The sequence below is a fragment of the Oryzias latipes genome, chromosome 19 (assembly GCF_053564925.1).
Source record: "Oryzias latipes strain Hd-rR chromosome 19, Olatipes_Hd-rR_3.1".
Taxonomy (NCBI): domain Eukaryota; kingdom Metazoa; phylum Chordata; class Actinopteri; order Beloniformes; family Adrianichthyidae; genus Oryzias; species Oryzias latipes.
Window position 1 is genome coordinate 16,478,494 of NC_136255.1, and position 14,815 is coordinate 16,493,308.

At 39.7% G+C, this 14,815-nt stretch overlaps 2 protein-coding genes across 6 annotated transcripts; both read left to right on the plus strand.

Annotated features, from left to right (window-relative positions):
• The first annotated feature begins 20 nt into the window (after positions 1-20).
• On the plus strand, positions 21-9,810 carry sec31b (SEC31 homolog B, COPII coat complex component). 5 transcript variants are annotated; one of them, XM_020712370.3, is made up of 26 exons: positions 21-174; positions 853-1,084; positions 1,338-1,533; positions 1,616-1,711; positions 2,039-2,179; positions 2,422-2,564; positions 2,655-2,754; positions 2,840-3,001; positions 3,430-3,582; positions 3,670-3,900; positions 3,989-4,063; positions 4,186-4,278; positions 4,359-4,467; positions 4,581-4,759; positions 4,835-4,961; positions 5,135-5,280; positions 5,679-5,852; positions 5,939-6,097; positions 6,165-6,357; positions 6,436-6,831; positions 6,959-6,997; positions 7,702-7,760; positions 7,931-8,056; positions 8,153-8,272; positions 8,352-8,423; positions 8,700-9,810. In XM_020712370.3, the coding sequence occupies exons 2-26, from the start codon at positions 882-884 to the stop codon at positions 8,877-8,879; spliced, it is 3,672 nt and encodes a 1,223-aa protein (XP_020568029.1). In that variant the 5' UTR covers positions 21-174; positions 853-881; the 3' UTR covers positions 8,880-9,810. The 5 variants fall into 5 exon arrangements, with proteins under 5 accessions (XP_020568029.1, XP_020568030.1, XP_011486543.1 ...); XM_020712371.3 differs by having other exon boundaries at positions 5,939-6,073; XM_011488241.4 differs by lacking the exon at positions 6,959-6,997.
• Positions 9,811-11,817: 2,007 nt separating this feature from the next.
• LOC111946453 (uncharacterized) lies at positions 11,818-13,886 on the plus strand. The gene has a single exon (XM_023949793.2). It carries the CDS (start codon positions 11,919-11,921, stop codon positions 13,659-13,661), a length of 1,743 nt encoding a protein of 580 aa, XP_023805561.2. The 5' UTR covers positions 11,818-11,918; the 3' UTR covers positions 13,662-13,886.
• Positions 13,887-14,815: the final 929 nt, after the last annotated feature.

A 14,815-nucleotide genomic window follows, 5' to 3' on the forward strand; every position in this document is an offset into this window, starting at 1 on the left:
AGTGGCAAATGTTAGTGACACTCAAACGCACAACTGAAAAGTGGTCTATTTCGGCTACCGTAGCTGAGTGACAACAGGGCAAAGCACTTTGGTCTGAGCTTTTTAGCTTGACTGATAAGTACCCCTTAGAACTGGTAGATGCAGACGGCGAAGTTGTGACACAACCTTTTAAACGTAAGTAAATTTTAAAGCTCAACATAACCTTATTGACAGTTTTAAATACTTTATTATAGGAAAATTACTTTTCGATTTAAATCTGGGGGGGAAAAATGGGTGTTGGTTAGCTAGCTACAGTGCTAGTGTGGCAGCATCGGCTTCGGATCAACATTAAAATAAACTATTAGTATATAACAATTTAAACGTCTCTCTTTTGTTTTTTATTAGCTAATTTAAAATATTTGCGTGATTCATAAACAAATACATTAAAATATGTGTTAAACTTGTTCAGAGTAAGTTAAAAAGGCTCATGCTAAGCTATTGAAATAGGCTAGCGAAATGCTAACGTAAGCTTTATGTTAGCTCTAAAAACCCTCTTGTTTTTAGGGGATATGGCCAGCTTTTAATAAAATCTACGACGCTTATTATATTACGATGTAATTGGTAGTTTAAATGGAAATAACAAAAATATTGTTACACAAACAGTTGGCTCACAGTAAAGATTATGTGTAAATGTTTCAGAGAATTTTCAGAGATTGCCACAGCAGGGGATACATACATTGATTGAGCAAAGATTGATTTATGTGTGTATAAGAAATATTTTTGCGTACTTAGATTAAATAAAATGTAAATACAATGTCTTGCTGACACTTAAAACAAGCTTTTTCCAAAAAGATGTTTTGTTGATCTTTCAAGGATTTCAGAATCTCAACGCTAGTTTAAAGATGAGACTGAAGGAAATCCAGAGGACTGCCCATCAGGCTTGGAGTCCGTCGGGACACCATCCTATCTTTCTGGCTTTAGGAACATCAGCACAACAGCTTGATGCTTCCTTCAACACCACAGCAGCCATAGAGATATTTCAGATGGATTTCACTGACCCCTCTCTAGAGATGCAGCTCAAAGGATCAATACCAACTCCAAACAGGTAATTTCAAATCACAAGTTTATGGACAGCAGATATCAACCTCTGTGTATAATTGATACTTTTATATCCTTGCTAAATGATGGATTCTTAAAAAGTGGGAACTGTGCTGCAAAGACGTTTGCATGATAGTGAAGCTATCTTCAAACGTTTGAGCTTAATGATAATTTGAACAGTAGTATACAATCCTTAGATAAGATGACCTAGGAAGACAAGTGTTGGGAAAATGTAAGACAAGTGTGTCACATTTCTTCAGGTTGCACAGTATCGTTTGGGTCGACTTTGGAATGGGAGCAGATGAAACTGGAGGGAGACTCATTTGTGGAAGCGAAAATGGCTTGTTGACGGTGTACAAACCTGAGGCCATAATGAACTCTGGAGCTGATGCACTTGTTGGACAGTCTGATAAGCATACTGGACCTGTTGGAGCACTTGATTTCAACCCCTTCCAGGTAAATATCTGTGGTAATCTATGATTGGACAGTGGATATAGTGAAAGATGTCACCAAGGCTCTTATTTTTTTCTTTTATCAGAGTAATCTTCTTGCATCAGGGGCAAATGATTCTGAAATATTTATTTGGGATCTAAATAACTTCAACAGTCCAATGACTCCTGGCGCAAAAACACAAGTAAGTACATTACAACAAATCTTGGGGTTTGTAAAATGAACACACACTTTATATGGTTTGAAGAGGTTTTTTGTCACAAATCCACAGTCTTGCATTTAGAACTTTTATTGTGTTTGCTTACTTGTGTCATTTCATTCAGCCACGTTAAAACATGCATGCTCTTTTGGGATTTTTGTTAATTTAAAAAATAAATAAATACTTACATTGAACCTAAACATTTATTCTAAATGCCTTTTTTTGATTTGTCAACCAATAGTTTGTTTTTCTTGGAGTTACAGTCAGACTGGTTTAGTTTAACTCTGATGGCCTTTGTTTCCTGTTTTTTAGCCTGCTGAAGACATCAGCGTTGTGTCGTGGAACAGGCAGGTTCAGCACATCCTGGCCTCTGCCACTCCCAGTGGGAAAGCAGTAGTTTGGGACCTGAGAAAGAACGAGCCCATCATAAAGATCAGTGATCACAGCAACAGGGTTGGTGATTGTAAAATGAATGTCAATTATAAATAATATAGGCCGCATAAACATAACAGAAATTCTTAAAGTTGGTGAATCTGGCAGTTTTTTTTTTTTGTTTTTTTTTTTTTAAATCTGGCAGTTATAACATGTAGGTTTTGTTGTCTACAAACACTTAAATGATAAACTCCCTATGTTTGACCTTATAGGAAATCTCTCTCACACATCTCTACCTTGCGTTTGATTTGATTTGATTTTAGATGCATTGCTCTGGAATGCTGTGGCACCCGGATGTGGCCACTCAGTTGGTGTTGGCCTCTGAAGATGACAGACTGCCAGTCATTCAGATGTGGGACCTCCGCTTTGCCACATCACCTCTGAAAGTCTTTGAAAATCACACGAGGTAAAAACCAACACTTGCTGCTTCTTCCTTTTTTCCATCTGTTCTTAATCGGGCAGAATATTTCAAGATAGTGTTGCTGCTTCCTTACAGGGGAATTCTCTCCATATCCTGGAGTCAGGCAGACTCAGAGCTTTTGCTCAGTAGTGCTAAAGACAATAGGATCCTCTGCTGGAATCCCAACACTGGAGAGGTATGTTAGGATAACACTTTTTAGGTTTCTGCTTCCATTGACATTTACAAGTGAATTTTTTTATTATTTGTTTTCCTTCTTTTAGGTCATTTATGAGCTTCCAACCACCAACCAATGGTGCTTTGACGTTCAGTGGTGCCCCAGAAATCCAGCCCTGCTTTCAACAGCATCATTTGATGGGAGAATTTCAGTTTATTCTGTAATGGGAGGAAGTTTGAAGGCCCAACAGCAAAGCACAGCTGAGAAGGTAGTGCCTACAGTAACATTAACAGATTTCTTTGTATTTTTTTTTACTGATTAGTGCTTATTATGGTTTTTCTATTTGCTGGTACGCAGCATAAATCTTTTTATTTGTTAAAATAAACCTGTGTTGGGAACTGCAGCGTTTGTCCATAAGATGGCGCTGCTATAAAAGTTTGATTAGTGCAATTGTTTAACAGATTATTAAAATAAAAATTAGAGTAATTTACTTAAGTATCTCATAACAATTATTTATCACAGAAAATCATGTTTGTAAAAGTTAATAATTTCTGAATTTCTTAATTTTGCTCCTAAACATTAATGATAGCAGTAGTCACTTTGTTTTAAAAGGTAGTCATTGTTTTCAAATGTGTAATGGATGCCAAATTTCTGTCTAAAAACCATGTTTATGCTGCGGGTTTGTACTTCCAACAGATTTCTTCCTCATTTGATACAATGGATCCCTTTGGTACGGGGCAGGTGCTGCCCCCCCTGCAGGTTCCCTTGCCTCATATGCAGGACACCATTGTTCCCCCTCTAAAGAAACCACCAAAGTGGGTGCGCAGGCCCGTTGGAGCGTCTTTTGCTGTAAGTGCGGCAATAGAAAATGTTCAGCACGGACGGGATGTTCTGCTTTCAACTTAAAAACGCCACTTTTTTACTGTTGTTTTGCAGTTTGGGGGTAAACTGATAACCTTTGAAAATCCCAAGCAACCTTCAGTGCAAAGCCCCCAACCCGTCCCCAGACAGGTGTTTATGAGCCAAGTTACCACGGAGACGGAGCTCCTCCAGCGCTCTAGGGAGCTGCAGGCAGCACTGCAGTCAGGTTCTTTCAACACCTACTGCCAGACCAAAATACAGAACGCCACGTCTGACACTGAACAGGACATATGGAAGTTTCTGCTGGTAGGATGTCCTCATGCTGAGCCATTTCAATAATCCAATCAGTAATCTAGCAATCTGTCTCAACGTGATTGAAATCATCTGTTTGCAGGTTAACTTTGAGGATGAAGCTCGAGTTAAATTTCTTAAACTTTTGGGTTTCAGCAAAGATGAGTTGGAAAGAAAGGTATGCCTACAGTTTATGTATAAATGTACACTATTAAGTAAAACTAGGCATTAAAATGATTAAAAACTACAAAATTCAAATGGCCATATCATAACCTATTGTGAAAAAATACTTTAATCTAGATTTCCAAATGTCTGGGGAAGAGTTGCCAACCAAATGGACTCGGCGTAGACGCCAAAGATCTGGCAGAAAAGATGCAGCGGCTTTCCACCGAGGTCGGCGATTCTTGTATTTGCATTGTTTGTTCAGGTTTAAAGACAGTCTTGTTTGCTGTAACGCGTTCTGCTGTTTTCAGAGGTGTGAAGAAGGAGCTGAATCTCGAACCTCTGGCTCCGTCTCCCCAGCAGACTTTTTCAGTGACACTCCAAAGGACACTCCCAACTTCCAGATTCCTGTTTCATGCGGTAAAACTCTCACACCACTGCTCTGCCACCTTGCAGGATTTGATCATTTGTTGTCTGAACTGCAGTCACATAACTAGGCCAACAGTGGTGGATTTTTGTCCCTGGTTTTGCAGACTCGGATGGATTGATTAGTCAGGCGCTGCTGGTTGGTAACTTTGAAGGGGCTGTGGAGCTGTGCCTGAATGACGGCCGTTATGCCGAAGCCATTCTGCTGTCCATCAGCGGGGGAGAGGAGCTGCTCAAAAAAACTCAGCAGAAATACCTGAGCAAGCGAAAGAACAGCATTTCAATGGTGAAGCTACAACGGTTCATTCTCTACACTCAGGAAAAACAAACTATTAATAGATTTATTTGGTACCGACTGCAGCTTATATCATCAGTGGTGACCCAGAACTGGAGGGACATCGTGCAGTGCTGTGAATTAGACAACTGGAAGGAAGCTCTTGCTGCGTTGCTGACATATGCTCACCCTGAGGACTTTGCTTTCTTGTGTGGTAAGCTGCAGCGAATTAACACACTCATCATGCTGCGACATGCCCAACTACAAACAAAACAAGTTCCTCTGCCTTTATCTACTTAAAAAACTTGATTAACGGTCTGCTCTAGAGCTTGCTTTAAGATCAGTTAATGCGATATGGTTGTATTATTCTGTAATTTTCCTTTGTAGATATTCTTGGGAACAGGTTGGAGCATGAGGGCACAGAGAAGCGCTGCCTTCAGGCCTGCCTGTGTTACATCTGCTCTGGAAACATAGAGAAGTTGGTGGAGTGCTGGGCTTTGCATAGAGACTGCTCCTCCCCTCTTGGTCTGGAGGTAAGTGTGGACAAAATAAAAGTAAAAAAATGTATACATTAACAAAACTAGATTTAAAAAAAAAAAAAAACGCAGTTAAAAGCGACTAGAGTGTAGCTCTATACCAGTTAGGTGTAGAACGCATCACAAAAGTTTGTTTCAGAACTGCTTTACTATTTCTTGCTTTGTTATGAATAAACACTGCTATTACAGAAAATAAAATGTAGTTATTGACTGAATATTTATAATCATGAACTGTAATTTGATTTGATTTGAGAGGAGTGTCTGAGTGGAATCCTGCTAGAGGTTCTCCAGTTGATGCTTTTCCCTTCAAGCGTGGAAGAAAGAGCTTGACAGAAAATGGCAAGAAAAGATGCAAAAAATACTAACAAAAGTTGCTGAAAAATAATGTGTTTTAGGATCTGGTTGAAAAGGTAATGATGCTTCGAAAGTCGATTGAGCGCCTGCGCAACAACGAGGTGGCAATCCAGAGCCCTATCCTGGCGGAGAAGCTAACCAGTTATGCAGGAATACTAGCTGCTGAAGGCAGCCTGTCCACTGCTATGGCCTACCTGCCTGAGAACTCGGATCAAGTAAAAGGCCTTTATTCAAACAGTTCTTGATAAATCTCCATATTTTGGTTCGACTTGCTGAAAAACATCCACATTTGTCTCCTTAGCCTGCAATCACAATGCTGAGGGACCGACTGTTCCACGCTCAGGAGGAGGCTTCTGTCCAACCACAGATTACTCACCCTTCCAAAGTTGCCCTGTCTACAGCAAATGCCATTCCTGCACCGAAAGCCCCATTTATGGTGGAGAAGAAACATTTTCCTAAAGTATTAAGAGCTGAAATCTTCCTCAAAAGCCCAACAGTTATGCCTCTAACCTTTGTTTTTTGTTTAGAATCAGTTTCAGCCTCCTGCACCGTCCCCGGTGGCTCCACCACAACAGCCCCAAATACCTTCAGTTTTTACTCCTCAAGCTCCTCCGCCCAACCCAGGGCCTGGCCTTCCACCCACCTCTCACGTGCATCACCCCAGCAGTCCACCTTCTGCCATGAGACCCTCGTACCCACAGCATCCCTCCATGCCTCCGGGTCAGAGCATTCTCCTAAAACCTCTTTGTCCTAAAACACTGACGAAGTGCTCATTGTGTTACTTTGTTTTTTTATCAGGAATTCCTTCTCATCAGCCATTCCAGCCTCAACCAGTTTCCGCCGGCGGACCCTTCCCTCCTACGGTTCCTTCTATACCGGCTCCCAGCTTATCAGGACCTCAGCTGCCGCCTTCATCGTCCACCCCAGGAGGTCTACCCCCCATGCCCAGCCCTGGGGTTCCACCGACAGGCTTCATGCCGTCTACCTCTTTGCCGTCAGGCTTTATGCCTCCTAACTCCCAACCAGGAGCCCCAGTTCCCATGTACCCAGGAAACTTTCCCAACCAGGGACCTCCTGCACCCCTCATGTCACCCGGTCACTTTACCCCTGCTGGACCGGGGTATCCCCAAGGAGGTCCCGGTGCTCCAGCTGTAAAGCCGTTTCCAGCTCCTGTTGTGGCTCCTCCTCCCACAGGTATGACATAAATGAGCTTGTTTGCTTACATGTTTACTGGAGCATCAAGCAGACTTGTGTGGACATAAGTACTGTTGTTAAGAATCTGGATCTTTTGTTCAGTTGTCACTCCGCTCTTGATTTGCAGGATTCTTTCCCTGGCTGACTTCCCAGTCTGACAGTCAAGGTGACAGGGTCAGGGCTTGTTGTGATAAAAATTGCAGGCTGGCTATGAGAATAAAACAAACAAAAAAAACAAATATCCAAGCGCTGAAAAACGTGGTCCATTTTGCTTTTTTTCCTGCTTGTGCTACCAAAATATTTAAAGTAAATATTAACATTAAAGGCTTTTTATTATATAATTTAATTTTTTTCCCTAAAAATCAATGTTTTTAGTATGAAAGTACTACTTGCCTGGGTCTTGGTGATACTTGTGCACATGCGACTTACAACCATGTGAGGCTTCAGAATCCACAAAAAGTATTTTCGTGCTTTTAAAATAATCATCTATTGCAAAACAGCATCTTGCAATAGATATCTGTATTGAAATCTGAATGGCCTGATAACATCTTTTCAGTTGCTGTGTTTTGCCATCCATACTAACTGGTTTAATGCAAGTGGATTGCTGTATTTTCATCCAAATTTAAAGAACAGGATTTTGATTTAAGTTTTAAAGCAGTACATTATCTGTTGTTTTTCATGTTTTTGTTGGACGATTAAAGCCTTATTCGTGCCTTAAGAGTTTGAAGTTATCAATTTGTAAAGTCTGGCCCAACCTTTTTAGAATTTATCAAAGCTAAAGTGGGAAAACAACTTTATTTGAGCTGCTCAAATGTCCAAAACTAAATTCTGTCCCAATTATTTAGTAATTCTGTCCCTTTATCAACTTAGGACCTCAAGAGGGCTGGAATGACCCCCCAACAGTACGAGGTGGACCCAGGAAGACAAAGGTATGCAGGAACTTATTACCAATATGTTAAGAAAAATACATTCTTCATGATTGATAAATGCCTTTTATGAGAGGCTACAAAGGAATTTTGTCTTAGGTTCATTTTAGCTGCTGATACTGATGTTACTAAATATGCTTTGAATATTTTTGATGTACTTATTCCTTTCCAAGGTTTCCAGTAACTACACCCCACCAGTTCCCATCACAGCTCCTGTGATGGGTTTCCCAGTGGAGTCCCAACAGCCCCATGACCCCACCCAAGTCCCCCCCGGAGCTCCTCAGGAGCCGAGTGTACAGGTTGGTCTCCAAAGAGGCTCTGTTTTTTCACATCAGTGGCCACATGCTCCTCTGGTAGACTGTAGAAATAATCCAAACAAACCTTTTGTTGCTCAGCTTCTCCAGCAGCTGCCGGCAGAGAGGGTGGAGCAGAAGGAAATCCCCCCTGAGCATGTGATCCTCAAAACCACCTTTGACAGCCTGGTGCAGCGCTGCCAGCTCGCAGCGGGGGATCCGGTACGTCTGTACTAAGATTGAAGCCGCTTTTCCTTCTGTAGTTTAAAATAAGATAACCAAAAGTTCTTTTGTTTTCCAGCAAACAAAGAGAAAGCTGGATGATGCAGGAAAACGTTTGGGGCACCTCTATGACAAACTGAGAGAGCAATCAGTAAGAACCTTTCTAGTATTTGTAGTAAAGCATTACGGTTTTCCCATTTAGGAAGGAAAAGAGAGTTAACATTTTAAGTATGAGTTCAGCAGTTTTGTACTTTTTCCGATTACAATTTAAATCAAAGTATTATTCGATTTCTTTTTCTAACTTCTAGAGGATTCGTTCCAAAGGTTTGAATAAAATTATTACTTATGACTAGGCATAAGAGGAAATGATCACTTTAGAAAATAGTTCTTAATTTATTTTTACTTTTTTCTTGTTGTCTATTTTTAGCTTTCTCCAAATATCCTGAATGGACTCCACGAGATCAGCCGCTGCGTCTCAAGTCAGAATTACCAGCGAGCTCTGGAGGTCCACACTCAGGTGGTCAGCAGCAGCAACTTCAGCGAGATCTCCGCCTTCATGCCCATCCTCAAAGTGGTCATAACCACCGCCAACAAGCTTGGAGTCTAATCCCCTTTAAGCTCCATAAACCCACTTTTCAGTGTTATATTGTCATATTTATTTCTTTTTTTTTTCCATCTGACGACAGACAAAAATGATTTAAAACAAAGTAGACAGTTGTTCTCATCACTCTATAAATTGGCCTTTCCATAGAAGCTGGTGGATGTAAGCAGTGGTTGATTGTTCTAGAACCTTGTTGGTGTCACTGTGGTAGTTTTATAAACAGATGAATGTATTCTGAAAGCTGTTATCCATTGTAAAATCAGTCGGTGGTGTAAAATATAAAATCAAAAATCATAGTTCATATTTTTCTTTTCGCTTTGTCTGAAACATGTTGGTTACAGAGCTACAAAAGCGCAATCTCAAAAAAAGATCATGAGAATAAAACCAGGTTTGTGCTCTCAAATCCCCCTTTAAGAAAAACTGGCTCATTTGTTTTTTCAATAAACAAAGAAAAACTGGGTCATTTATTGTACTGATTTGTATTCTCTGGTTTTTCTTTTATTTTGTTGTTTTTTTTACCTGAATTGTTGCAGGGCGCTGTTGATGTCCGTCCTGTCTGTGTTGTGTAACAATAGGTTTGTGTTGACTTATTTCCCATGTTCACTCTTCAATTTACACAGAAGCTTCTTAAACATATTTGCAATTCACTTGCTGCTCCCTCAGTTTTTTTAGAGCAGATCTTCTTTTTTTCAATTTTTTTTTTCATTTTTGTACTAGATTAGATCAACCAAATGAATTTCCGATTTTGAAATCAGTTGTTTGTTGCTGCTGTACATGAAGCTGGATCGATTGGTGTTTAGTGGCAGCAGAAGGCAAAGGAAGTGCCTCGCTGTGCCCATTTGGGTTGCACAAATATTTATATGATCTGCTTTGCTTTCTTTACTCATTTCATTAACTTTTTCAAATAAAGTTTCATTTGTAAAAATTGACAACACAATGCTTCTTTGTTTGAGAAGAAATAAATGAAACGCAAATGTAGTTTGACATGATCTATAAACATCTTTGAGGACTTTGCCAGTAACGTTTAAATATCTAGAAGTTCTGTCATGGATGAGAGGTGAAAGGTCAACAGTCAATTAAATCAGTAGTTTCCTACAGTAACTTATTTTCATCCCCACATTCTGGTGAGTGAGTATCTTTCAAAATGGCTTACATAAAAATACATTAGGCTAAAAAAAAGGTTAATTTGGATTCTTAAGAATAATTTATAGCTGTTTTTTCTGTAACACCTTTTTCAATTTCTTTTGTCTCCTACAAATCCACTTGTCAAGGGGCATTAGCCATATTTTATATCCCAATATGAATGTAGTTTTAACTAAACATTTTTTATTTTGGCTCATCAAAACTCTCACGGGTCTAGAAGGACAGTAGTTGGATCAGAGTTTGTGTTTTTTGGCTGCACGGTGGCGCAGTGGGAAGGCCCTGGTTCGGATCCCGGCTGGAACCGTCTCTGTGTGGAGTTTGCATCTTCTTCCTGGGCACGTGTGGGTTTTCTCCAGCTTCCTCTCACATTCCAAAAACATGCTTCATAGGTTAATTGGTGACTCTGAATTCCCTCTAGGCTTGTGTGAATGTGTGACAGTTCAGGGTGTATCCTGCCTCCGGCAACCCAGTGACCCTAAAAGGGGTTCAGGGAGCTCTGAAGATGGACAGATGGACAGCTGGCATACTTGCTAAAATATATTCCTAAAGGAAACTGATGTCAAATATTTTGACAATATGCACAGTTTTAAGGATTGCTACTGATTAGAAATTAGTAGCAAAACACTGAATAAGTTTGAATTGGACATAAACTTGGAAACCACTTAGCTCATTATTTTATAAACAACTGCAAAAAATCCATTTGGATGTTTGTCTATTTTCTTATTTTTAGAGGGGAAAGCGAACGGTGGCCCTGAAGTGCAAATCATTCAACAAAACACTCGATAAAAAAACATTTTTAAGATCACAACGACAAAATAAAAATAAAAATGTGAGAAGGCAGTATTATATTTTAGAAAACAAAACAAAATTTCTGAAATGCGGCTCATGCTATCAAGTATCGTCATTTTCCAGGTAAGAATGAATTCTGTGATCTTTTCTTATTTTAGTCACATGTCTCTGAGGATGTTAATTTGCTAAAAGTGCTACTTTGATGAGATAGTTGTTGCTATTTTAAACTTGCCCATATGCAAAATGAACCCGGTGGAGACTTGAACTGTTTTGACATGAATAGCTGATTCTGTTTTCGGTGACAACATGACAGAAGAGGCTTCCAGGCAGCCTGGATGATTCTGGGATTTATACAGTAATTATATGTCATCACTGTTACTAAAATATACTCAAGATTGAAATTTGACTTTAAATTGTGGCAGAATTGCAACATCAAGCTAATGATGATGGGAATTTACGCCATCCATGATTTCACACCTTAAATACAGTCAAAAAGTGCTTCTGTTGGTCTTGTGTCAACATGTAACTATGTACAGCTGGGTAAAATCAGCATAGACTATGAAAGCTGATGTTGTGAGGTCTGATGGCATTCTCCAGAGGAAGCATGTACATGTTAATAATGCTATAGGTTGGTATTAAGATCAGTAAAACAGGAAAAATGATTGACATCTGTACAAATAAGTAGCAAAACATGTGTTCAAAATTTTTAGTGACTGTTGAAAGTGCAGTGAAATTCTGTTTGAAACAACAAACTCCTCATTTAATGTCTGTTTCAGCTGCTGGACAGCACAAAAAAATATATTTTTAAAAAGGGAAAAAAAGTTTGCACAGTGACATCATCAGTGAAGGTCATTCCTTTAGAGGTGATGACATCATTTGACATCAGCAGGTGGATTATGTTGCATCTCATTTCAGTCTTCAAAGGCATCATTTGACATCATTAGACCTCCAGCATTTTATCTATAAATATGAGGCATTTTCAGAGCATACGAATTTCAGAGTTTGTGGGCAAAGACACGCAAGTGAAAGAGAAACAGGAAGGTTTCACAAGTTTCGAAAACAAGAACTGAGTTTGAGTCAACTTTTTGAGATTTATTGACCAGTTCCTTCAAAATGTCACACGGTGAAGAATTTCAGCAGATGGACGTTTCTATTGAAGAATTACATAACGTCACAGAGAGCATTCTGCAGCAAAATGACACTTTGAGCAAACATCTGGAGAAAATTTGCAAGAGTTTGCGGAAAAGGAAAGATTTGGACGCTTCATGCAAAGAATTGAAAAAGACACGGAAAGCTGCTATCGGGGAAAACAAAAAATTGGTGAAGCAGCTGGAGAGTCTAAGAGTGGACGTGGAAAAGCAGATCCACGTGGAAAAAGTGTGTGAAAAAGAGAGGACTAAAACATCTCAGGCCTTGAAAAGTAACCAAGACCTGAAAACAATAATAGCCTCTCTTCAGGCCAGACTTCAGCAGCTGCAAGAAATGGAGCAAGAAATTCCTGGCATGAAAGCTGAACGTAAACTTTTGAAACGGGAGAAGACAGATCTGCAATCCCAACTGAAGAAACTCCAGAAGAAGACTGCCCGCAAAGCACACCTGGAACCTGATTTGAGAAATGAATTTGAGGAATTCCAGGCTTTAAAGCAACAGACTGAAGAACTGAGGCAAAACCTTCAGGAGTTGCAACAACAAAATGAGGAGCAAAAGACAATGGCAGACAACTATCCTAGCATGATAGAAGATAGGCAACGTCTCACAGATCTGAGGGCTCAACTGGAAAGAGAGATTTCTGATCAGAGACAGCAGCAGGAGGAAACACGTCAGCTGATTGCTCGACGTGAGGAGGACAGGAGAGAACTGGAATTGCTCAGAGAACAAACAAACGCCTTCACAGCAGAGAAAAATGCTCTGGCAGACAGAATCTCTGAAGAAAAGTCCCAACTTGAAGACAAAAAGAAGCAGCTTCAAGATGACGTTTCAGGACTAAAACAGAAGCAAAAGGAACTTTGTCAACTGGCTGTGCAATACAACAAGGCAGTGAGTAAACTGGGACCTCTTCGAGATGAAACAAAGAACCTCAAAGGTGAAAAAACCATGCTGACCGACCTTCTGAAACACCATCAAACATTGGAGACTGAATACCATGAGATAAAAGCAGAAATTCAGGAGGCGGAAGCCTACAACTGTCAAGCTCTCGAGGAGGTTGATTTTCTGAAGGGGAAGCTTTCAGAGTTAAAAAATGTGGAGAAGAGAGTTTTAAAAGTAAAGGAGGACAAATTGAAGGCAGAAGAAACATATGACCGTCTCTATAAGGAGCTTCAAGACGTTCAAGTTCAGATCATGGCTCACAAAGGGAGCACTGCTGCTCTAGAGAAAGAAATCCAGGATCTCCAGAGGAAGGACCAGGAACTAAAAGAGGTCAGTGCTGAATTTAACAGAATCTCTGAAGAAAAGTCCCAACTTGAAGACAAAAAGAAGCAGCTTCAGGATGAAGTTTCAGGACTAAAACAGCAGCAAAAGGAACTTTGTCAACTGGCTGTGCAATACAACCAGGCACTCAGCAAACTGCGACCTCTTCGAGATGAAACAAAAAACCTGAGAGATGAAAAATCCATGCTGACCGACCTTCTGAAACAGCGTCAAACATTGGAGACTGAATACCATGAGATAAAAGCAGCAACAGACGTTATGGAGGATGAAATCTTTGACCTTCAAACTGAGGTTTCTGATCTGCGGAACAAGGTTGATCATTTGGATAGTGTGGAGGAAAACGTTTCAAAAGCAAAGGAGGAACACCTGAAGGCAAAGGAGAAACACAACCTTCTCAAGAAGGAACTCCAAGACCTGCGGGTCTAGGAAGAGAAGGACTTAGAACTCCAAACGAAAACAGCAGCAAAACAAAGCTGTGAAGGAGGATCCGACCAGGGAAGAAAAATCTAGAATTAGAAAAGGGACATAGGGGAAAAAAGAGAAATGGGGTCAAAATGGGGGAAAGTCTTTGTGTTTAGTTCATTTTAGGACACAAAAAGGCAAAAACTAATGTTTAGAATAGGGTCAAAGGGAAAAAAGAAACAGAAATGGGGGGAAAAGCCTTTTATTTAGTGCATAGTAGGACACAAAAAGGCAGAAACTAATGTTTAGAATAGGGTCAAAGGGAAAATAAAAATAGAAACGGGGTAAAAATGAGGAAAAGCCTTTTTTTAGTACATAGTAGGACACAAAAGGGAAGAAATATAAAAAAGTAAAAATAAAAAATGGGATGAAAAAGAATGTAATTAAAAGGGAAAATATGTTTTTATTGGGTTCATAATCCTTGTACTATCTTGGGATATGGTGTATAAATATGTGTGTTGTTGTGTACATGTGTTTGGTGGAGGGAGGGGGTTAACATACAGTACCCCCCCACCAAGTCAAGTCACCTTCCTAACAAGCAATGTCACTTGTTAGGGGGGACCTGACCGGGGTACACATTTTTAAAATGCCTGCCTCCCCCCTACTGGACAAATGCAAACACAACACACACCATGTCCCGGCCTAAAAAAAGGGTTAATTAATTTGTCAAAATCCTTTTCGGCGTTTAAAAAAAAGGGCGACACACTAATAAGTGTGTTTGTGTGGGTTTTCTCTGAGTGCTTCAGTTCCCCCCACCCAACCAGAATGTTGTGTCTTTAGGATTGTTATTAGTTAAGATTTGTAAAATTGAAGGGAAAAAAATAGTTGCAATTCTTTCTGCTGGTTGAACACAAAAAACACAGACAATAAAAACATTAGAATTGATTTACTAATTATTTAAAATCTGGCCAGACTTAAAATAAAAAAAAAGGGAGACGCACTATTAAATGTGTCTGTGTGGGTTTTCTCAGAGTGCTTCAGTTCCCCCCACCCTACCAAAAGACAGTTACTGTACATTTTTTAATAAGTTATTTATTTTTATTAAAATGAATTTCATTCATTAAAAAAAAAGAAAACATGAAAAAAGTTGAAAAAGAAAGAATTGCAACAGTCTAAAT